General features: G+C 37.7%; 1 protein-coding gene across 1 annotated transcript in view; it reads left to right on the forward strand.

The window, feature by feature from the left end:
• The first annotated feature begins 74 nt into the window (after positions 1 to 74).
• Positions 75 to 25,832, forward strand: part of med13b (mediator complex subunit 13b) — a 41,799-nt gene continuing 16,041 nt past the window's right edge. The window contains exons 1-10 of the mRNA XM_077208599.1: positions 75 to 785; positions 3,450 to 3,684; positions 6,087 to 6,255; positions 9,231 to 9,376; positions 16,518 to 16,715; positions 18,446 to 18,640; positions 22,161 to 22,320; positions 22,443 to 22,550; positions 22,656 to 23,360; positions 25,537 to 25,753. Coding sequence (XP_077064714.1) covers positions 717 to 785; positions 3,450 to 3,684; positions 6,087 to 6,255; positions 9,231 to 9,376; positions 16,518 to 16,715; positions 18,446 to 18,640; positions 22,161 to 22,320; positions 22,443 to 22,550; positions 22,656 to 23,360; positions 25,537 to 25,753 — 2,202 coding nt within the window. The 5' untranslated portion in view covers positions 75 to 716. The remainder of the gene's footprint in view (positions 786 to 3,449; positions 3,685 to 6,086; positions 6,256 to 9,230; positions 9,377 to 16,517; positions 16,716 to 18,445; positions 18,641 to 22,160; positions 22,321 to 22,442; positions 22,551 to 22,655; positions 23,361 to 25,536; positions 25,754 to 25,832) is intronic.

The raw sequence follows: 25,832 nt of genomic DNA on the forward strand, positions 1-25,832 counted from the left end.
GACTCCTTCGGAGCTTTCTGGAATCTAGGATCGACTCTTTCCTCTATTGAGTCGCAGCGCTGCCAATCGGAGCCGAGTAGAGTAGACTGGAGAGTGTAGTAGAGTTGTGTCCCTGTGGCCGCCATTAAAGGATGCGACCAATGTATTCAAACAAACCAGTGAGACACAGCTGAGCACAGCACAGTCGTGCCTCTTTTAACTGTACTTTTTAATCAGAACGGTTTACTTCCATCGTCAGCTTCTCCGCGAATAGCCGTTGACGACAGTCCGGCGAAGACTCGGAAAGGAAATAGTGATTTTTAGAGAAATTTAAAGCTGAACTCTTTTGGCTTGAACTGTTTGTTGCTGCCTCGCTTAGCCAGGCTAACCCCAGCTAGCCTGATGCTATGCTAAGCTAAAGGGGGAGGGCTGAATTCACCCCCTACCCCCTCGGACTTCTGTAATTACATATTATTTGTTGTAACAAATCTGGGGGGAGAAAAATGTCTCATCGCGGATCATGGTAAATGTGCGCAGGAAGTTTGTAGCGCAATTTTTTTCTGGTAAGTGAGTAACCTCTAGCGGAGTAATAGCAGAGCTGAGCTAAGCTAATTAGCTCGCTGGACGCGAACCCGTTCTGCTGATTGTGTCCGAGAGACGGAGACCCGGTCCAAAAGCCATCGCATTATCTGTTCCTGGGATCTGAAAGAGAGGATGGCTCGCCGGGCAGCGCTTTGATGATGAGTTCTTGTTTTGTACCCAACGGGGCGAGCCTGGAGGACTGCCACTCCAATCTATTCTGTCTGGTAAGAGATCAACTGACTGAGGGCCAGAAGCCATTTTTAGCCGACCAGTCAATCAAATTGAGGCCTGTTGATCTTAATACGAACTAAACCGCTACTGCTGCTGGTTTATAAATATATATTAGACATTCAGGTTTGTGTTTTGTGAACGGAGGTTGGTAACGTTATGTTAGTTACGGATTTGTTGCGTTATTTGCTAACGTTGGTAAACACTTGCTCACCTAACTGGCCGGAACAAGCTGCAAGTTGTTGTTATGAAGTTACTCTCAGTAAAAATACCTTAATGAAGAATGTTGAACAACATCAACAGTGCAAAACCTTTGGCCAATTTTGAGATTTTGGGTTATTTTGCTTTCATGACATCTCTTCTTTTCGGCTAGTATAAAGTAAACATCCAAAATACACATTTCAGTGTTTATCTTAGCAAGCTTTATCTTTATATACACAATAACGTACATATTGTTTTCTCAAAATGAGCTAGAAATGTCCCACTTTATTACATTGTTACACACCAAACTTTCCAGTTTTAATCCTATCTATATTAAGAAGGTTTATAGGGGTTTATGTATATTTCACCTGGTTTATATATCATTTTAGTCCTGAAAACATTGTTAATAAGTTTTTAATAAGTCTGTTGACAGTATTTTTTGATTTATGGGGTGATAAAAGAGACTCCCAAAATCTCCTCTGTAAAAACATTTGCAATATAAAGGAGAAAATATTTATATAGAAAATCTTTGTAGATTTAGGACTTTTGTTCTGTTTAATGTTTTTAATCATGGTTTTCATCAATAATTTAAAATAAAAAAGTATTAATTACAGACAAACAATAGTAACATCATTTTTATTTGTGCACATCCAATAAGAGGGGTTTGCTTAAATGTCATTCACCTGGTTTATATAAAAAAATTTTGTCAGTTTTCTTTTTTGGCTATTAACAGTAGGCCTATTTTCAGTGGGGGAAAAAGAGATATCAAATATGTCAGCAAAATGAAACTAAGAATTTTAACCTGGCTTTATTCAATGTTTGGGCGTTTTGTTCTGGAAATATATGCACATTAGACTAGAGGATATTTGCATATATAAACTTAACTATTTAGTAAGCTTGTAATAAAAATGTACAGTGATTAATACACTATGCAAGAATGGTGATGTCTATCAGTTAAAAAAGTTGAGGTAATGTTTCACATCTCATTGTATCCTTCCTGATATTTAGACGGTATGTGTGAACTGTCAAGAAAGGACATGTTATAATAGCCATTTTGGTTTTTTGTCTATATGGTTCAAGCTAGTCTAATTATCTGCTTGGTTGAGAACTAGTAAAGCTTTTTGCTTTTTTGTATGTGTAATCTGCGGTAATATGAGACTATTTTCTTATATACACCTACTTAGTTTCTTTAATTTGTGGTTGTAGAGTGATCTGTAAACACTGAGCCAAGTATTCATGACAAGTTTCCTGTCTGTCAGGCCCTATTTCACTTCCTCCTTGTATCAAAAGCTCATATTTATATGGACATATTGGATAAACTGCTTACAAAGACTAATCCAGGTCAGGCTGTGAACTTGTGTGAATTGACCTTTAATGCAGATTATGTAGATTTGAAATGTTATTCTATAAACGGGTCTACATTTCACGTCAGCAAAAAAGTACAAAACAATATGCTTACTCAATACAATTACTATTGGTTTCAGTTTATGTATTTCATCAGTGTAACACATTTGCTAGTTGCCAAGCTTAGTCACCATGAAATCAAAATGGACAATTCTTATGTTTTATGCAGTGTTGCATTGTTTATTATAAATTATTTATCTCTGCACAACATCATTATTTTTTTAAATTCATGTGTCCTCTTCGAGGGCGGGACAATCCTTCCCTTCCTGCAACCTGTCACTTATGTAATATCACAGCAGTTAGCAAACAACAATTATTCATAGATCCAATCAGTTCAAAATCTAAGTCCTGTCTTATATTTTTTTCTTGTTTTAGAAGCTGTTTCACTCCGATTTACAACACAATAAGGGGAAAAAAGATTATGACAATTTCCGTTTCATGCAGACTTTAATCTTTAAACACCATTTTGATATTTTATAACATTTATTAACATTTATTTTTTTATAACTCGAGAGACGGACTTGAAATGTACACTGCAAAAATAATTCAAGGCAATTTCAAGCAAAATGAAATGGGATGCACAAAATATTTTGTGTAAAATTGTAATTTTAAACAAAAAACTCAAAAAATGTGTGTTCCTCATCAATGGACATGAAATGTTCCCTAAATTGTAGAATTTCTCTTGGATGAGCAAATGATGCATATGAGAGAAGTTTTCAGATACTTATCAAATTGACATTTTAGCTAAGCAAAAGTCAACGTTTTTTTTTTTTAGCTTAATGCTACAGTGAACTTGAATAGGCCTATGTTGATTCATGATGCTTTATGGGCATGGCTAGATGGCGTCATCTTGCATTAGTTAAAGAGAAACTCTTCTTACATGTCCACATTTATCAAAGTTGCACAATCAGACACATAGATTGCCAGTTTGGCTGTGTTTTTGCATATGCATGCCTATTAACTCCAGTGGAGTTGTTGCTTTATCACTGGTTGCTGCTAAGCCGTCCCACATGATGGATTTTTCTAACACATTCTCCCTCTCTCTTTGCCTTCAGGCTGACCTCACGGGGATTAAATGGAAGTGTTTTGTATGGCAGGGCCCCACCTCGTCCCCCATCCTCTTCCCGGTGACGGAGGAGGACCCCATCCTGTGCAGCTTCAGTCGCTGCCTGAAGGCAGACGTGCTAAGCGTGTGGCGGAGGCACCAGACCCCGGGCCGGCGGGAGCTCTGGATCTTTTGGTGGGGAGACGACCCCAACTTTGCCGAGCTCGTCCACCATGACCTATCATGTACGTCTGCGCCCTTGTTTAACTGACACACATCTTCTGAACCGTAACACATGTGCATGCAGAATAAGAAATACGTGTAGTCAGAGAAGACATTCCGCTTGTCAGGGGCTGGATACTGAATTTCTCATGGCAAAATCAGTGGTTAGACTGTAGGGTTTTCTAGACATTAGTCATAGACCAGTTATTTCAGTTGTTGAGGTTTGCTAACTGCATTCATTTCAATTGCGTCCGAACAGAAACAAAGTATTGAAGGATTTTAGTATGTCTGCTGCGAGATTGCATAACAAATAAGCAAATAACACCCTACTCAGTGTATAAGTAGCTCTTCATATATGGAAGAGGAAACTGATTACTAAAGTTAATAATGCTTATTTAGATTTTGCTGGCATGGCTCAATTCTTTTTGAAGAATTGAATAAGAATTCATATAAAACATGTTTCTGATCCACCTTTATTACAATAATAGCTTGATCAATGTTTTGGATTGTAAAATTGCTAATTTGCTCCCTTGTAAAATCTCTCTTACAACAACAAACACTATTAAGAGATTCAAGCCAGAGCTGTTGGCAGGACTCAACAATAAATTTGAGCTTCAGGCCAGTAGATGTTACAGTCATGTGACCTATCACAGTGTTTCTCAGCTACAGTCCTCGGGACCCACCTCCCAGAACGTTTTTTAGTTTCAACCTGTTTAACACGAGTGAAACATCTTAAACATTCTGTTAGGTGGATCCTCAGGTTGAGAAACAATGACCTATCAGACCAGGGCTGTTATTGCTAGCTAACGTAGGCGATGTTTTGTGATAAATGCAAAAATGACTTGAGGAGTGACTTAGAGGCATCAAATAAATCAATGTTTGGCCTTTATGCCATGGTATAGTTGTATAACTTGTATTATTTCCAGCTATTATTGCAAATAAATCCTACTCATTTTGTCTAACCTTACATTAAATGAAGAAATATAAACACTCTACCATTTAAAAGTTTGGGGTCAGTAAGAATTAAAAAAAAAATTGAAAGAAGTCTCTTATTCTCACCAAGGAAGCATTTATTTGATCAAAAACATTAATAATGTGAAATATTTTTAATGTTTTTAATTGTAATACATTTTAAAATGTAATGTATTTCTGTGATGGTAAAGCTGAATTTTCAGCTTTATTACAGCCTTCACTGTCACGTGATCCTTAAGAAACATCCTAATATGCTGATTTGCTTATGAAACATTTTATTATTATCAATGTTGAAAACTGTTGTGCCACTTTGAGTTAGTTCACCCAAAAATTAGCCTATAAATTACTCGCCCTCAAACCATCCTAGGTGAATATGACTTTCTTCTTTCAGCCAAACAGAGTTATATTAAACAATATCCTGGCTCTTCCAAACTTTATAATGGGAGTGAACAGTACAATTTTTTTAAGCCCAAAAAGCACATCCATCCATCATAGAAGTAATCCTTATGGCACCAGGGGGTTAATAAAGGCCTTCTGAAGTGAAGCAATGCATTTTTGTAAGAAAAATATCCATAATTATAACTTTATGAACTGTAATCACTAGCTTACAGTAATGACCATCTGTGCGTTCACAGGGATATTTTATAATATAACTTGGATTATGTTTGGCTGAAAGAAAGTCATATATGTACACCTAGGCTGACCCAAAATTTTTGAAAGGTAGTGAATATTTTTCTGACTGGATAAAATGTTTATAAAAATAAAATGCCTGCCAACATTATCACTGGCCATATCACTTGAAATTATCTTTCTGTCTGTATTGTATGCATTATGGTATACTAAAAAGTGATGTTTAGGCACTTAACTGGGGCAGCAGCAGTTGAGCATGTGCATGTGGATATAATACAGGGTTTTTCATGGGTCAAGACTAGAGACAAGAATGGTCTACGGTTGTGGCGTACGAACACAGCCATCCACACACTACCCAACACGTGAACTGCGAGCCTAGTACTGAAAATAAATAAAATCCAAATTAAATGCAAAAAAACAGTTTATAAATATTATCCTATTTATTCCTGATATAGTAAAAAAAAATGATCTCTGTCAGGACAGATTATAAAACAAAGTGCTTAGAACTATTTTATATTTTAAAAAACTGTAAATTTATATCTAAAAAAGATCTCATACAAACTAGATCTCACACTGAACAAAAACTCTGCCATTTTGAGCAGTGTTGAGCGGATTCTCTACAACGGATTCTTAAACATCTGATTATCCATTGTGTTTACGCAATCAACAGATATGTCTGTGGCTGCAAAGCTTAACGCTGCAAAAACATTCTGTAAATAGAAAGCTTTGACAAAGATTAATTTTGGCGGCCGCTAAAATATTTTCAATGCAAAAAAACCCTTTTAATAGAGTAAGCTACTAATCTATCGTCTGTGTTGCACAGGTAATGAGGACGGTTCATGGGATAGCGGCCTGACCTACGAGTGCCGAACGCTGCTCTTCAAAGCCATTCATAACCTGCTGGAACGCTGCCTCATGAACAGATCCTTCATCCGTATCGGCAAGTGGTTCGTCAAACCCTACGAGAAGGATGAGAAGCCCATCAACAAAAGGTAAAAGACACGTTGTGCAAACCGCTGATTGAAACAGTAGCTGCGCAACTTGTTTATGTTACGGTGATAACCTGGTGTGTTTTCATGCCCAGCGATGTGGATGCATGCCGTAAGCTGCCGCTTTTAACAGCATGATCCTCATTGTTTGTCACAGACAAGTGACATCAGGCTGTTGGCATCCTTGTGGGGGGAAGAGCCCCTGCTCTAGAAGCCAGCAATACTGTTGTGTTTCCTCCTGGGATACTCTGTTTGCGTGAGAGTTGCACCAAAGCGTGTCATCATTCCAATGAAGCTCCTGTCTTAAGTGAAATATTTGGATGTTATAGGAGGGAGGGGCCAAAGATGCGGTACATCTAATTATTTGTCTCATTTGCATAGATGTCATTGGCTTCCTTAGGGCAGAGGTGTTGTGGTATATCTATGGGTTGGAGGATATGGCTTCCTGCTGTTGGCGTGTGTGCAGTGCACTCTGTCAGTTAAGGATGCAAGAGCTGGAAAGTGTAGTTGTTTCCTCTGTCGAAGTTTTAATGAAGAGTTTACTCTTCTCACAAAACACTGACTTCGTGGTTTCACACTAGGTAGGTCAACAGGAACCACCATTTCGCTTTCACTTGTTCAGCTCTGCCTGAACTTAAAAATATGCCAAACATCCAGAGTTCTTCCTGATAAGCAATAATACTCGTGGTTAAGCATGTCTGGTGCTTGATTGCTGTTTTTTTTCAGGATTCTTTATTGAATAGAAATTTAAAAAGAGCAGCATTTATTTGAAATAGAAATCTTTTGTAATGTTAGAAATGTATTGTCACTTTGGATCAGTTTAATGTATCATTATTACTGAATAAAAGTATAAATTTCTTTACAAAAAATATTACCAACACCAAGCTTTTGAGTGGTAGTGTGTACACACTTTGAAGTGTGGAGACTCCATGACACTCGTAAGAGTACTTAACAGATATATGAGGAATGCAGACTTTCCCATTTCTCTCTTTTTCTCTCTCATTCGTGCCTGGCACTGCACAAAGTGATGCTGGCACTGTACTCCCTGGTGTTACTAGGGGCCGTCGCTCGATCACTCCAGTGAGCGCATGCACTGTTGGATTAAAGGCAGGAAGTTCTGGTTCTCTGTGTTGGTGTTTCTGAATGAGAATGGACTACACTGTTCAGGCATGCAAAGAGGCAATGCTCCCAGCCTCCCACTGTAAAGTTCTGGAAAGTCAAATTGTAAATGCCATAAAAGAGATTGTTAGTGTCTGTAGTATCTATAATTACAGTGCAGCAGAAATGAAATCGATTTTGTATTGCAATGTTTGTTATCGTTAAAATTCAGACCTGTCATGGATCATTAGAGCTCCAAAAATGCCCAAATCTAGATTCAGACCTCAAACCTATTATAAATATTTGGCAAGCCAATTGGGATCAGTGTAATAGAAATAAACTTTACAAAATCAATACTGTAGTTGGTGGAAAATGTTGTGCCCATTTTGAAAATCGTATTATCTACACTCACTCACTCACACACTCACTCACACACTCACTCACTCACTCACTCACTCACTCACTCACTCACTCACTCACTCACTCACTCACACACTCACACACTCACTCACTCACTCACTCACTCACTCACACACTCACACACTCACTCACACACTCACTCACACACTCACTCACACACTCACTCACTCACACACTCACTCACACACTCACTCACTCACTCACTCACTCACTCACTCACTCACTCACTCACTCACTCACACACTCACACACTCACTCACTCACACACTCACACACTCACTCACACACTCACTCACTCACACACTCACTCACTCACACACTCACTCACTCACTCACTCACTCACACACTCACTCACTCACACACTCACTCAGACACACTCAGACACACACAAACACACACATATATAATGTATATATATAATGTATATATAGGTGTGTATATTTGCCCACATTTGACGGGTAGGCTGGTGTGTGTAATTTGTTGTAGAACAAAACGTCAAAGTGTAGCCAAGTTATGCTTACCACATGCTTTATATTACTAATAAATTAGTCGTCCTGGTTCTAGATACGGTGAATTTTTGTTTCTTGTCGACTTTAAAGCATCTGAAAAAGCCACAAGTTGGTGTGATTTCAATGTTATTTTTAAAAAATATATTTGAGGAGAATTCCACCTATCAGAGAAGTTTGCTGTCACCATGGAAAAAAACAGACTTCTCTTTGTATATTATGCATTTGCAAATAAACACACATACAGTACATTTGTAAAGCTTATTACTGGTTAATAACCTATTGTTTATATTTTACTGTTGTCTTTTATTCTGTTGTTATTTGCTTTGCTTCAGCTTTGCTTTGCTTTCCCTTATTTTAGATTTTTGCTTCAAATGAAAGTTTGTTATATCAGAATTAATCAGTAATTTTTTTAACCCATATGGAGAAAATAAATGGGACAAATTCTGTCAAACTAAGGCTTCTGTAAAAAAATAGGTTTAGTTGATGTTTCCTGAATGCGTGAGTTTGATCACACATCATCTGCATGTTCGGTTACACAGTAACAGCTGTTTACTCTACCCTGCAGGTCACACACTCACAGGTGTTGGGTTGTTAACTTTAAGAATATGTGCTACAAAGCAAGTCAGATTATGACGCATTCATTATGGGTTCAAGAATTTAATTTAAAACTTTATTTTATAAAACTTCAAAGTTGAAGTTAATAGATGACTCTCTGAACGTGTAATAGTATACTCGTGTATCTCATGTCCTAGTATTTCTTTTCATAGTACTCCTGGTCAAGGTTCAGTCACTAACTGCAGCTCTTAGGACACTACGCCTGTAAACGCACTGTGTAGACCTCAGCTGTCAACACACCATTCCCAGAGACCTCCAGGAAGCATGCTACTTTCTCCCAGGCTGTGACTCCAGAGTCCTTGAGTAATCCTCCATTTGTTCCTCTTTCTCTGCAGTGAACACCTGTCCTGCTCCTTCACATTCTTCGTACATGGAGACAGTAACGTGTGCACCAGCGTGGAGATTAACCAGCACCAGCCTGTGTACCTGTTGAGTGAGGAGCACCTGACATTGGCCCATCAGAGCAGCAGCTCGGTTCAAGGTAGGAGCATTACTGATCAGTAGTAGAGCCCGACCGATATGGATCTTTGGGGGTTGATACCGATAAAAAAAGCCTGATACCGATATATTAGCCGATATTATTTATGTGTACAGTAGCAATATTATTTACGTGTATTATAGTACAGTACCAGTCAAAAATTTGGACACGCTTTCCTATTGGTGTGTACAAACTTTTGATGGGTACTGTATATAGAATAGTATTTAAACAGAATAAATATACAAACGTTTTGCAATGTTCACTCAAATGTGGTGATCAAAACTTGTGTGACAAAGATATGTAATGGAGGCAGGGGGAATGATAGAATGAGAATGATACATTTGAGCTGTAATCAAACTAGTTTGCATTGCATGTTATATTATATTATATTCTAAATACTGTATTATATTCTTCACTAACGACTTTCTTTTAATTTAGTCACGTTATATAAAACAACTTGTATCAATAAATATATCAAAAGTGTCCCTGAAATTATCTTCTATTTTAAGTCTTAATTCCTCTAATCTCTACAAGTAGAGGAATAACTCAGATCTTTTTACTAAAGTAAAATTTATAATATCATAATGAAAACGTTTTTAATTACATAATGTACAGACTTTTATACTATTTTAAATAAGTAGTAAGCAAAATGTACTACTAAACGTGAAACTAGGCTACTCTTAATGCAAAATGGCCCTATATAAAGTGTTATAATTATATAAATTATTGGAATATTGCTTGATGTTGTAATGTAGCGTTATAGGCAGAATGAGCTTTAACACGGTGTCAACACACCGGACTCGGCCGTTATTGTGCGCGTGAGTCGCAACAGCTGTTTACCCGAGACGCGGAAAAGCACCCGTTACAGAGCAGAATGGGCCATCCGTTTACTGTCGGAGATTTGTCGCTCGCACCACGCATTTTAATCAATGTTTAATCAATCAATTGCCTGGATTTAATAAATAAGAAGTAAGTTAGGGCTGGACCAGAATATTCGAATATTCATTCGGTGGGTTGGTATTCGATTTGAAAATTTGACATTCGAATATTCGTTTTTTTTTTTTTTTTTGCACACCTGGGATCCCCCGCGAAACGGTTCTCACTCGCGCTTGAATAAGGCCGGCGACACACTGGCTGCATGGCGTGAGCGTCTCAGCTGTGTGGCATGTACGTTTTTATTTCAGCTCCCATGTTAACAGGTTGGAGTTTGCACACTGCCTGTGTGAAACACGCGTCTCAGGCGCGGCTCGAGCCACGCGGAAAATGCGTGCATGCTAGAAATAGAACCGACGCCTAACTGCAACGGGAGTGTTCTCTGGCTAGAGCGCAGAACAGCGGAGTTTGTATGGACCGAAGTGCATGCCTGAGCTTGTGTTTTGGGTTAAGCTGCGTTGCTTTGACATTGTGGAAAATAGAATAATAGAAACAAAATGTATTAGCCTTTTACCCGTTATTATCAATCTAAATTAATCTCGTTTTTAATTTAACTTAATTTCGTTTTTCTTTATTTAAATTTTGTTTTTTCTTTTTTTTAAGTTTCATTTTTCTTTATTTAAATTTCGTTTTTTCTTTATTTAAGTTTCATTTTTCTTTATTTAAATTTCGTTTTTCTTTATTTAAGTTTCGTTTTTCTTTATTTAAGTTTCGTTTTTCTTTATTTAAATTTATTTTTTCCTTAATTTAAATTTCGTTTTTCCTTATTTAAATAAATTTTTTTCTTTATTTAAATTTCGTTTTTCTTTATTTAAATCTACCCTTTACTGTGTCAGTAATTTGTTAGTCAGAAAAATATTAGACTACCTTAAAAGTATTGCTTAATTTAACAGACCTGTGTGTGTGCGTTTTATATCATAGTGGAGTGTCCATTCTCGGAGCATATAAACCCTGCCCGCGTGAGGTGCGCTGCTTCCCGCTCGCGCTGTTCTGTAGCTGACTAAAAGTTTATTAATTCTGAATGTGTCGCGTCTCGCGTGTCCATCTATATTGCACCAAATGCAACACTGCACTCCCTTGTGAAGTCGGTTGGATGAACGGTTCTCGAAATAATCAAAATGCAAAAAGACAGACCAACACAGAGATTCCTGCCTTTATTAGTGAAAAGAATATGTTCAGCCCCCTCTCGCCGAAGCTTCGAATATTCGATGTTCATTACTACCGAAGCTTCGAAGCTCAAAAAATGGTATTCGGACCAGCCCTAAAGTAAGTATAGCAAACAATATAATCAGGACTTCTCAGCTGCGCGCTTGCAATAGTCATAAGCTCACACAATACGTGGCAGAGGCTAGCAGCAGAGAAATCAATTCAGTGAATTACACTGCGCAAATCAAAAGTAATAGTCTACTTCCCACTGGATGAAGAAGGGTTGGCTCTCAACAGAACATATAATATTCATTTTATTTTATTTTTCGTGTTCGCATTTATAAGGAAAAAACGGACGTGCAAGCTCCGCAAGCGGCACTAAAGTGCTTTAAAACTTTCACATAGAGCTCGAACAGAAAGCACAAAGCCTTTGATTAAATCCAATTTAGTTTTGTATTAATTATATCTTAATTTTAATCAATGTTTCATCAACCAAATGCCTGGATTTAATAAATAAAAAGTAAATATAACAGACACTAGATAATCTCGAAACGGAGGCGCCGGCGAGTGAACTGCAACTCCTCTCATAGATGAACCGAAACTCAGCGTATAGACCTGAGAAATATATATGTTGAAATGTCTACTTTTAAACAGAACAAATCAAAACGAAAGACAAACTGCTCTCTGCTTACGTAGGCCTAATCATTCTGAAATGTTCATTCTCTCTTTCGCGTTCAAAGATCGCGAGTCCGCATCCTCAACTTCATCTTTGCAGCCCACAATGACTGAAAACACTTGTTATTAATAAACAATTAAAATGTCTCCTTGCTATATTTGATGTATTCATATCATTGCTTTTGCCAGTTCATTGTGATAGCTTTTAGGTGCTTTATTGGCAGCACCACCCTTACATGAATCACTGCACGCCGCATTTTTTTTAAATATTAATTCATCGGCCATTATAAATGCCGATACCGATAGTTATGAAAAATATCGGCCGATATATCGGTCGGGCTCTAATCAGTAGGCCCAGACGAAACCTGCAGTGCTTCACATGCTGTTGTAGTCTCAAGCTCAGGACATGCACAAGCTGTATAATGGATATTGCACATAAAAATAAGGATTCTTTCATGATATATTGATACCATGTTGATTAAGCATTTCCTGTTTGTTTTTTCCCCCTATTTTTTTCTTGAATCCTGTTCAGCAAATCTCAAAATGAATATCCTTACTTTTTCTTTTTGTACACTATAATAATAATATAATACACAATATTTAAATGTATGAGGTAGTAAGAATTATTTTGTAAAGAAATTAATACTTATTTAACTAAGCATTAAATTAAAGAAGTGACAGTAAAGACATTTATAATCTTACAAAGGATTTCTAAGATTGCAAATAAATGCTGTTCTTTTTAACTTAATGCTCATCAAAGAATTATGGTTTCCACAAAAATATTAGGTAGCACAACTGTTTTCAATATTTATATTAAGAAATGTTTCTTGAGCAGCAAATCGGCATATTAGAATGATTTCTGAAGGTACATGTAACACTGAAGACTGGAGTAATGAAGCTGAAACTTCAACTTTGCCATCACAGCAATAAATGACATTTTAAAATAAAATCTAAAGTAGAAAAGTTATTTAAAATTGTAATCATATTTCAGAACATGTTTTTTATTGGCTTTATTTTGATCAAATAAATGCAGCCTTGGTGAGCATAGAGACTTCTTTTAAAAACATTTACTGATGAACTTATGAACCTTAGTGTTCCTATATTTCGTGGTTGTACTGAATCCGATTTCAGATTTAAGTAGGGAAAAAACAACCAGATCCGGGGCACTTTCCTGAATCTTGGCCAGAATAAGCTGTTATGTGGACCAGACTTATGTGTCTATGTGAAAAATCCCATTACACTCTTTTTTTTAAATTCTTTTTTGTCACAATAAGTCCCACAGTTATGTTGATATACTGTACAGAGAGTGAAAATGTGTGTGTTCACCGTGAAGCACAAGATGACAGTAGACTTTAGAGGGAATTTTACGCTTAATTGTTGAAACTGAAAAGATGACAAACCCTCTTCTTTGTTCTGCTGTCTTTTTTGTGGTTTGTCAGTGCCTCAGCAGTCAGTCTGGTGGCAAAAACGTTTTCTCCTCTGCTCAAGGGCGCAATAATGGAAGGCCTACATCATGTTAACACCTCTTGAGATGCTGCTTCTCTTGTGGTAGTAATTATCCTAGTGTAGGCCCACTGTGGCCCTGATGAGGTGTTTTCCAGATTCAGTTCTTCTCCTGTTTTCAGCTTTGTTACATCACCAACGTTCCCTCCAGGGTGCTGAGTTCACAAGCTTGTGACTTGCATTACCACTTGGAACAGTATGTTTTATCATGAACAAGATACATCTGTTTTTCTCCTCAACCTGTTCTTCTATATCTCATCCACGTCATTCCTTAATTAACCTTTGGAAATGCTGTTATTTTTTTAAAAAGGAGAATAGACCTTATTCAGAGCAGTGCCATGACGGGTATGAAACCGAGGCTGTGAGGGAAACCTGTTACCGTGTTTTCAATGGCATCCTGTAAAAAGCTGTATAAAGCTCCTAGATCACTTATAATTTTCCACAGCTCATATTGTCTGTTTTTTTTGGTCTACTGACATTTCTTGGAAAGATATTTTTGCAGTGATTCATCAGCAGAACAATCCAAAAACACATTAAATAACTGTTCAACCCACTGAAGAGACGCATGCCTATCCCTCACAGCCTCGCATTCACTCCCGTTAAAAATCAAAGATGGCGCTGCTGTGAATAAGGTCTGTTCCAGGTTAAATACGAATTAAGCCCTGATCTGTTGATGGCATCCTGCCAAAAACGATTGTAAAGTCACACCTGAGTTTTTGTAGGGCTTAATATGGAAGCTTGTTTCACCATGGAATAACTTAATTTACAAATCTGACTTTTTTCTCAGAATCGTAAGATATAAAGTCTGGTTTCATTACTTACAATTGTGAGTTTATATCTAGCAATTGGCTTTTTTTTTTTTCAGAAAAAGAATTGCGAGTTATGAACTTGGTTTTATAATTGCAACATATAAACTCTGCGAGATATAATATCAGAGAAAATTGCGAGATATAATATCAGAAATGCGAGACAAATAAGGAAAGAAGTTAAGCTATGTAAACTTGTTTCTGCCACAGAATAAACACAGGTAATTGTGTCTTTTATCTTACAGTTCAGATTTTTTTTGTGTGTTCAGAACAAGCTTCCATAACATAAAGGGATTGTTCAGCAAAAAAATTTTTTTCATGTTGTTCCAAACCAGTATGAGTTTCTTTCTTCTTTTGAACACACAATATATTTTAAAGAATGTTAGTAACCAGACAGTTGACGGCACCCATTGACTTCCATAGTATTTTTTCCCCTACTGTCAAATATCTTTTTTGTGTTCAACGGAAGAAAGAAACACACAGGTTTGGAACAACATGAGAGTGTAAATTATGACATCATTTTCATTTGTGGGTGTATTTAAAGTGAAACATTTATTTTAAATGAAGAGTCCTTTCTGTTTCCTCAAAATTGGCGATTACATCTTTATCTAAATCTTGTTTGTGCTGCATTATAAGTGACAAACAGTCACGGATTGATTTCATTTTGTTTTATTCCAGTTGTTGTCACTGTAATGGCTGAAGATTGACTTTGGCAGAGCTTGTTCACAGGGCTTGTGCTCAGTTGTCTGGCATGTGTTAGTTCATTAACCGTTTCCCAGAGGGCAATCTAATGCTTATGTTAGACTCTTGTTAGATGGTTTTGCAAAAGCAATGATGTTGAATCCCAAGTACACTCCTCCTTATTATCCCTTCATATTTTATTGTCTTGTATTCTGGGGCCAAACATCCTCTCAAGTAATGCTTATTATCATGGAAAATTACTGATAATGTAGCCAGTGCGTTTTTTTTTTTTTTTTAACTGATTGAAACGAGTATCATTCTTGCTTTTCACAATTGTGCTTAATTAATCTATTAGAAACATTTTTTATTTTTGCATTTCATTTGTATTACTCATACCCATGTAGGGACATGCCAAGTTTTCACTTGACTTGTTTGGTTTGTTAAAGAGTCATGAAACTCTCCGTTTCAGTGCAGATCAGATCTCACCACAGTTTTGAATAGTGTGTAATTGTAGGTGTGGAAAGCTGCAGACGTTGTAGGAGGAGGAGTGGAGATAATGCAACAACTGTTTGTGCTCCACTTACTTTCATTTTGCTTTAATGGAGTTACCAAATATGCACACTGCAATTCACATTCACAAATATTTTATTGTTTTGTAAATATGTTGCAAAAAGACACTATTTACACTACAGTTAAATCGTTTGTGGTCAGTAAGAGATTGTTTTTTTATTCAAAGAAATGTATTATTTTATTCGGCAAAAGTGGCAGTAAATACATTTATAATGTTTCAAATATTTCTGTCAAATAAATGCTGTTTTTATGAACATTTATGAAAAACTCAAAAATTAAGTATATTAAAGTGAAAAACGGTTTCAAGTTGTAATAATATTTCACAGCTTTATACTATATATGTGATTAAATAAATGAAGCCTTGATGAGCATAAGAGGCTTCTTTCCAAAAGCATTAAAAATCTTACCAACCCCAAACTTTTGAATGGTAATGTATGTCTTGAAATGAAATGCACAAATAAATGCCAATCTGTTTGAATTTGTTCTGTGCATCAGCAATGTGAATGCACTTTTGTATTCAATAACTTGTAAGCTTTTTTTGATTGTGGTATCATGAATAATTACGAGAAATATCTGTTAACATCCAAAATCGTGTTTCATGATGCTTCAAAAAGAAAATGGCTCTTTGCATTTTATCATCCCGTTTCAGATCTAGTGTGAACTTGTCAGTCTGAAATATTGGCAGAGCTTTTGACTTTCATTTTATGGCTTACTTCATGGTCAAAGTATTGTTCTCATGTTACCACAAAGTGAACAGAGATTTTACAAAGAAATATCACTCTTGCATTTACATTGACACACTTTTCCATGCGCTGCCTGTTTTACCCCAGTGATCCTTTCTCCGTATGGTTTGAGTGGGACTCTGACGGGCCAGTCCTTCAAGCTCTCAGACGCACCGACCCAGAAGCTAATCGAAGAATGGAAGCAGTTCTATCCCATAGGGCCCAACACCAAGGAGGTCAATGACGACAAGATGGATGACCTCGACTGGGAGGATGATTCCTTGGCTGCTGTTGAAGTTGTTGTTGGTAAGAATGAAACTTCCAGCTGTACATATTCAGGCCTGATAGCGCTCCGGCGCCACGCCGGATTTTACGGCGTACAGAGGTGTTTAAAAAAAAAAAAAAAAAAAAGCAACAGCAAAAGAAGCGGAGTTCGAACTTCGACCAATCATAGTGCATTTGTTACGTTATTGTGTTATAATAACTAAAGTACCTAATTATGTTACATAATAATTTTGTATGAAAACTAGCGCGTTACTTATGGATAAGAAACCGTTGTATCAGTGCTGCGCCCTCTCTCTCTCTCACAAACACAGACCGCACAGAGAGAGATGATAATTGTAAAATGAAAATTGACGAAATGTTTTGTTCTTGGTTGTGTTTTTGTTTCCTGTCAAAATGCCAGAAAGCATTTTTTATTATCCATCCCGTGTTTTTAAAATTCGTTAAATGACGGACGTTTTACTATTAACACAGCCCTATGTCAGATTCTTCTAACATATACTTGATATTCTTTTTAGAATAAGTGATTCGTTTTGCTATTATTGGTCCTGTGACAGGACTCCTGTCTATTCATTGTCAACTATTTTCTATAAGTATGTTTGTATTGGCTAACGTTTATTCAGTTAATGCGTGTCCTGTTTAAAATGTGCAATGTTCAAATGCAAAGAGAGCACGGCACAAATAAAAGCCCTTTTTTCTTTTCTTTTTATCAAGTAGGCTATCATATTTGGATATTGGAATAACAAATTAAGTAGAACTATCTTAAATGTACAATTTTTTTTATTTTTTATTTTTTACTGTTTTCTAGGGGTTTCTTAATTTTAGACTAGTTGACCAGCACACATTATTTTGCAATGCAATATTAATCATGAAAAAAATACATTGCAGTGCAGTGCAAGTGAAATTTAGGATTTGGGTAAAATTCAAAAAACTTTAGAAGTCAAGAATTATGAAGATAGGAATGTGTTTGTGTGTGTCTTGCATTTTCAAAAAATATATGACAACAATATAAGAAGACTAGAAGAACAATCGCTCATCACTTTGTGTCAGAAATTAGCGGAGGATAAACTCGCCCTTATGCATCTGTCCCAGGGAAAAAAGGGAAAAAAAATTGTTCTACTATCACCCCTGCATATTGGGTGATTCTCAAACAGAAGGCTGCATCCTACCGAGACTGCATCCTTCCTAGTCCAGTCCTTCTGAGGCATAGGCTAGTGTCCTCCTCAGCGATTAAATTCTAGAATGAGACGGTCTAGTGTAAGTGTGCATGGCTGCGTCAAACATGTTCCCGCCCCCAAGGTCATGACATGAAAATACTACTAAAACTTAATTTTGGAAAAATACTTTATTACAAATCTTTCTATTAATGCGATACAGTGAATAGGTCTTCCAGTGACTTAGATTATTGTCAGTTTAGTGTTAGTGATTAATTTATAGCAAAACTAAAGGTGACATCTATGATTTCATGTCCGAAAACATAATTTTTGTCTTACATTTCATAATAAACTCAGACGAGCTCAGTACAGACTCATTTTCCATCAGTTTATTTTCTTGAATTTAAATCTGTGCAAAGGATTGTGGGTGATTTAAAGCAGTGAAGTATACATCCGTTACATCCTTCAAAACGGGTCGAATGAAGGACGCGAAATGGAGGATCCTTCGTAGGATGCAGCCTTCCGTTTGAAAAACACCCATTGAGAGTTCATGGTAATATCAAATGATCTGTAGTGCGAGTAATAATTGATGTGCTGCAGCTGGGGTCAGGATGGTGTACCCAGCGAACCTGGTGCTGGTGGCCCAGTCGGACATTCCGGTAATGGCCACGGTGAGCTCTTCCACTTCCTTGGGTTGTTACTCAGGAGGTCAGTACAGTCAGATGGTCCATGGAGATACTGGCATTTCTTCGGTCACTCTGACTCCTCCCACTTCACCTGAGGAGGCTCAAGCAGGTACCACTACTTCATTCTTAATAATTCTGTCTAAATGAGAAAATATTCAAAATGCTTAACTTAAGGTACTACATAATTTGATTCCTTTTAATTTGGACTAGATTTAATGGAAACATGTTTGGTTATGTGACTATTTATATTTTTGTCCTAATACAGCATGAAAGAGTAATTTTAGATTATTATGAATATATATATATATAGATAGATAGATATTTGAATAAATATTTTAAATGTATTTTATTTAATACATTTAAAGGGATAGTTCACCCAAAAATGAAAATTAGCCCATGAATTACTCACCCTGAAGCCATTCTAGATGTATATGACATTCTTTTTTCAGACGAATACAATCAGATGCTGCGTCCCAATTCGCATACTATCCGTCCTAAATAGTATTCGAAAATAGAATTAGTACGTCCCAAATCGCAGTGTGTTGAAATGAGTGTTCCAAAGATACCCGGATGGTCTACTATTTCCGGTCAGAATCCGAAGTGCAGATCGATGCACACTCTAACGGCTAATATTGCCCACAACCCATCGCGCGTTGGACGAGGATTCGGTTAGAACTACCAACACGAGTGAAAAGTGTTAAAAAACTACAGACATGGAGGACGCGCGCGAGTCCGGTGGTTATGTAGAGAGGTTTAGATAAAGAGGTTTGAGTGATTAATTATCAGTATCTAACCTGACGAAAATGTATTTATTCAATGTTGTGTACATTATATTGGATCTGCAGCAGCATTGTGAACTTTTGTAAACATATGTTTAGCCATTACCTTTTATATGCATCATTATATTCAAATTGCAAACACATGAGGAGAGTCTCCGCATGAAAGACCCACGACTGGCAGATGAACGTGCTCCCCGAAACGGTAGGAAATCAAATTCGATTGAATGGAGGATTTTAACTGTGACAGGATGATTGACAGGGCAGTTTACGGTGACTGGATGCACAACTGTCCGTTAAAGATGACGTGATAGTATGTCCCAAAGCTTGCCTACTCTTTTGCTACACACTCAAAAGTATGTACTTTTTCTTCACAAAAAGAGTACATACTTTTAGGTCGTAGTATAATAAGTAGGCGAATTGGGACGCAGCAAGAGTTATAATAAAGCTGCAGTCCGTAGCTTTTCCTCTGTCGCCATCTCTGTTCGAAATCTGTAATTGAAGTTTTTCGCGGAATTATAAACTTTACGTGAGTCGTACATCGGCATGAAACAGCGCGGATGAACACAATGTTTTGAGGAGACTGCGCGTCTGTCAGTCGCCGCGCCGGTGTAGATACTGCCTTTCAGAATCACACATTCTACTTTTTGGAAGTACAGTATGACCAACAAATTTTCACCGGAAAATGTCATCTGAACAAGTAAGTAACATCCACTTTTGTTCTGATTAACTAAGGGGGAAAAAAGCATAACATCTTACGACAGGAACATTTTCACTTTACCGATCTGATTCAGCTCCAATGCTTGACAACGGAGAAGGCGGGTTTGGTTTTCTTGGAGTAGAAGTGAATTGCTCCCTCTCATAGCTAGCACAAAATAATTCATACTTACCATAATAGCAAAATGAAAAAAGCTACAACAAAGGAAACTCCGTAACAGTGTGAATTAAGCGAACAAGTGTGCTACTGTTACATGATTGAATATTGAAAATTCTTACCTGTCCAGCAGAAAAAAGCGGTCTCTGCGTCCGTTTTGAACCCCTTCAAATCACGGAGTTCACGCCACCTTTCAAAAGCCCTGCCATTGTTTATCCTTGTTTTCGCGTAGGCCCGGTTGCAGTCTCTTTTTACCACTCCAAAGTTCGAATTCAACTGGTGAATCTCCAGTTGTTATTGGTGATTGTCGTTTGAACCTTTCTGGATGCGCCATAAGTTTAATTATTTAAAGTGCTGTGAGAAAAGACACCTTCTCTTTGTGTACAGATGTGACGTAATGATGCAAAGACATGCTCGAATTTCCCGCGGAAATCCACCAGTACCACTGGAATTAAAATCATTATTACAAGCTAATCGTTTTGAATCGAGCTAAGGCAAGAAGATATTTTTGAACACTGGCTAGTTATGTTTTTTATTATTATTATTATTTTGGATAATCTTTAACCCAAAAAAGTTCCGGACTGCAGCTTTAAAGTTATATTAGAGTTATATTGTCCTGGCTCTTCCAAGCTTGATAATGAGAGCGAATGGCTGTTTGACTTTGGAAGTCCATTAAAGTGCATCTATTCATGATTCGAGTGCTCGACAAGGATCTGCAGGGGTAATAAAGTCTTCTGAAGTGAAGCGATGCGTTTGTATAAGAAAAATATCCATATTTAAAACCTTTTTATGTACATTTTATCAACTATCGACTCTATGTTTGAACCGCGAGAGGCGTCAATTGCCGTCATTACGTTGTGCGTCAAGTTCAAGTGTTACTCTTTTGGCGTAGATCGATGCATACGGCCGTCTGCCGGAAGCTAGTTATTTTTGTCGATAAAGTTTTAAATATGGATATTTTTCTTACACAAACGCATCGCTTCACTTCAGAAGACCTTTATTACCCCCGCAGATCCGTGACTTTAATCATGAATAGATGCACTTTAATCGGCTTCCAAAGTCAAACAGCCATTCATTCTCATTATCAAGCTTGGAAGAACCAGGACATTTTTTAATAAAACTCAGATTGTATTCGTCTGAAAGAAGAATGTCATATACACCTAGGATGGCTTCAGGGTGAGTAAATCATGGTCTAATTTTCATTTTTGGGTGAACTATCCCTTTAATGTAATTTGTTAATGTAATTGTAATTTAATTTTAGAGGCAGAGAAACTATGTACTTTATTTGTTAACACAATGCCAAGGAGGAAATACATTGGCAATGATCTTAGATAAACAGTTATTGCTGCCATATATCTGGGAAGGCTTATACGGCCATTTCAGCCTAATATTCCTCCTGCACTGCTGTCTGTTATAATGTTAATCAAACAGCAAAAAACAAAACAAAATCACTCACTACTCTGGACTGAATAACTTTAATAAGGATAAATATATATTTAATTCATACAGTGAAGAATATGCTGTTATTTTACATTTGACTACTTTGTGTACCTGAAAACTACTGTTAGACCTACCTGGAAAAACAACTATTTATTTCATGTATTTATGTTGGCCTTTTGAATGTTAAATAGATCCAATACATGTTCAATAGAAATTATTTATGATGCGTCAATATAATAGCCAGTATTAATGCATGCCTTAATTCATTCATTTTTCTAATTTAAAACATGATCAAAACGCATCTATTTTCATTACCAATAAGAGAGCAACTAACAAATTTCTATATCAGTATCGGACAGTCGTTTTTTGTTCATGTTGGTGTCGAACAAAAAATCTTTTACTATTTAATATATTTATTTTTATTAAAATCAATGGTGAATTATGGATAAGACCAGGGACAATCAAACGCACTTGCATTCTCAGTTGCTGTTAAAGCCATTAGTTATGCAATATTTTAGTATGATTTTTTCCCATTGCAGTCTTTCAGCCTGCCCAGAAGTTGGTGAAACTCTCAGCTATATCAGGCGCCTTTAGTGTGGACAGCAGCAGTCATCACAGAGGCAAGATCCCCCGCCGCCTAGCCAGCCAAATGGTGGAACGAGTCTGGCAGGAGTGCAATGTTAACCGAGCCCAGAACAAGTATGGAAATAAAAACAACCGCTTTACTAATCAGCCAGAGCAAATAACCTAGCAATGGGAAATTATTATTATTGTGTATGAACAAAGCAACTTCAGGCATTTGGTATGGTTTATTTTTGCAGGAGAAAGTTTTCAACCATGTCTAACGGAGCTTGCGAGGAAGAAACGGACAAAGCTTCTGTTTGGGACTTTGTAGAGTCATCTCAAAGGTCACAGTGCAGTTGCTCAAGGTATGCTCAAAAGCTACACATTTGAAACCAATTACATGTAATTAAATAAAATTTGTGAATGAATGAAAGCTGACTGATCTTTCAATCTTTCGCTTTTCTCTCCAGGCTTAAGAACCAGAAACAGCGGGCATGTAGCACCCCTGGGCTTCCTCCATCTGCTGGCCAAACTCCTCAGCTATCTACCAAACATAAGATGGCGGAGAAGCTGGAGAAGGGGGACAAGCAGCAGAAGAGGCCCCAGACGCCCTTCCACCACCGTAGCTCTTTATGCGAAGAACATCCTAACTTGGAGCAGGGGGAGGGTGTTCACAGGCTTTGTCTGCAGGGCCACGAGGACAGCCGCTACCCCAGCCTCCTCCACGCCGACGTCACCTCCAGCAAGACCCCAATGCTGCACAGCTCAGCTGACGAGATGGCCGGCTCCCCTCAGCCCCCGCCGCTTAGCCCGCATCCTTGCGAGCACGGAGAGGATGCCAATGACGGCCTAAAGAGTTCCTCCTCGCCCTTGCACCAACACTTCTATCCTCCTTCCTCTGAGCCTTGCCTGGTGCCCCAGAAACCCCCAGATGATTCTCTACTTGACCCATTGCCCTTAGCCTGCCCACCTCCATACCCAGAGTCCCTAGAAGCCACCGTATACATGGGCTCCGCTATAAACCCCAACGAGGACATGTCGCATAACCCCTGGAAGTACTTTAGGGTGCCTGGAGGGAAGAATGCAGATTTCCACACACCTCATCTTCCTGTGGTCACGCTCTTTGAGGATGGTAACAGGGCCGGAAGCCAGGACAGTGTTGTCTCAGTTACAGAGTAAGTTCTCTAGCCTTCTACACTAGTGACATTGTGCCAATTATGCTATTTAAAGCTTTAATTTAATAGGTTAGTCTTTAAAAATCTTAATAATGGTGTCTAAAAGGCAAGTTATGCTTCCACAAAGAACATTACTTTGGCCCTTTTGCAAGTCGTTTGTTTCAGTGGTTGTCAATTAGGGCTGAAACGATTCCTCGAGTTACTCGATTACAAAAATTCCTCGAGGCTTAAACTCTGCCTCGAAGCCTCGTTAAATTCCTACGTAAAATGTAATTCACTATACGCGGATCTATACTATAGCGCGTGATACAATTTGAATTTATTTGGCACGATGGCGGAGAGTAAAGATGTCCATAAACGGCAGAGAATGTCTAAAGTTTGGGATCATTACATACTTAAAAAGGAAGAGAACAAGGTGCAATGTGTCTACTGCGAAGTAGACCTGGCATACCACAACAGTACGTCTTCAATGATTCAGAATCTGAACCGAAAACATCCACTCCATCTCTCACCAAGCGTCACTGAAACATAACCTAACGGTCTGTTCACACCGAACGCGAATAGAGCGTCTGTTCGCGTCTTTTCACTGACTTTGTATGTAATCTACTAGCGCAAATAATTAAAGTTGCGTTCGGTGTGTGAACCCCTTCACTTACACACACACACACACACACACAGACACAGACACACACGCATACACTCACACACACATGCACCCTCGTCTCTCTCACGCGCCAGTCAGATCAATTGCGGCAATGCATCACATATGCTTAAACTTTCATGTAGCCACGCAACAATAATTTCAGCATGCATTCACTGTATACACCGCGACGTGATGGAGGAACACATATTGTATTGCAGTATTTGCGAGACCTTGTTTGTATGTCACGTCTTCCAAATAGTTACAGACAACAACAAAAAATGAAATTCCCCAGCCTGCTTCTCCAAATCCACTCGTACTTTTGGGGAAGACATTTTAATTGGCTACCAAAGTAATTGAGCATAGAACATTGTTGGCACTTATACTAAATGGGTAAAAATTGCAATAAATAGGCCTAGTTTAGCAGCCAAATTTTGAAGTTGGAAAAAGTTTTTTTTGTTTGTTTTTTGAGAAATAAAAGCCAAATGCTTGATCATTTTACAGCGACATCATTTTCGTAATGCATTATTTGTTTTAGTTGTTTAAAAACACACAAAAAATTATCCAATTACTCGATTAATCGATCGATTAAGTGCTAGATTAATCGATTACAAAAAGAATCGATAGCTGCAGCCCTATTGTCAATAACATCAGGCAGCTTTGCTGAAAAGTAATTGGTGAAAACATGTTTTCGACTAGTTGTGGTAGGGGCAGAGAGACTGAACTGGTTCCTGATGCTTGCCCATTTATTGTATTGCACTCTGTGTGACCTAATGATGTTTTGCTTGAACAGATAAATAGTCAGTTGTCATTGCTTCAGTGTCTCTAAAGAGTTTACTTTCAGGCTTTTGCTCCACACCTGATGTTTTGTATGTTCTGCTCTTTCTATGGATTGTCTCAGTTCATTTTTAGCACCAACAATCGCAGAGATATTCAAGCAGTTTAGCACTAAAGATTTCGTGTTCTAGTTTGTGCTCACCTTTCTTTGAAAATAAGTCAGTTACCAATTGTTTCCCCTCATTTTGTTTTCTTTCCTTTCTTTTTTGGTGGCCTAAATCAGGCCAAATCGGCTTTCTTTGAGAAAGACATTTCTATAGCAGACATTTGCGCTCCACCAGATGCTTAACTAACTAACATAAACATAATGCGTGCTGATGGACTAAACCATTTGGCGCATTAGCAAGGGGTGGGACCGTGAGACCTTAGATAGTCTTTACTTTTTTGTATACAAAATGTAGTCAGTCAATCAACCAAGTTATTCAGCCAATACACTAACTTTACATTTCATCTGACATTCATTATGAAATTTAATTAGGAAATGAAAATATCCAGGTCAAAAAATATATTCCAGACTTTTCAAGAGCCCTCTCTCCCCTTGGGGCCCTGGTAATCAGTACTAGTTTTACCCCCAGTCTGACTCCCCTGAATGCTGATAGCAACCTGATGGGAAAAGTACTGTTGGTTGGTGTAACTTATCAGTTACTCATTCTTTTCCAATAACTAGAGGTGTAATGTAGTATTGGGTGTTTTTTGCAGGCTTATGTCCTCCTCCAAAAGGCCTCTGAAGGTGTCGGAAGAGCTGGTGAAGATGTACGAACATAAGAAAAACCAGTATCTTTCTGCAGCTGTGTGCAATGAAAACCAGGAGCGAGAATCTGATCCTTACGCTTTTGTGGAAGGTGACGAAGATTTTATGTTCTCTGATAAAGACAAAAAGCCTGGACCCGAGAGGGAAACCGGAAAGAGAAATAAGGTCAGAAAGTAATTCTCTTAAAGGCACACTGTGGAGGAATTGTACCTTTATATAACAGCTTCAAAGTAATTTTGGTGGT

The sequence above is a fragment of the Siphateles boraxobius genome, unplaced genomic scaffold (assembly GCF_051911475.1).
Source record: "Siphateles boraxobius isolate OS27281-9 unplaced genomic scaffold, OSU_SipBor_1 6, whole genome shotgun sequence".
In the NCBI taxonomy this organism is placed as follows: domain Eukaryota; kingdom Metazoa; phylum Chordata; class Actinopteri; order Cypriniformes; family Leuciscidae; genus Siphateles; species Siphateles boraxobius.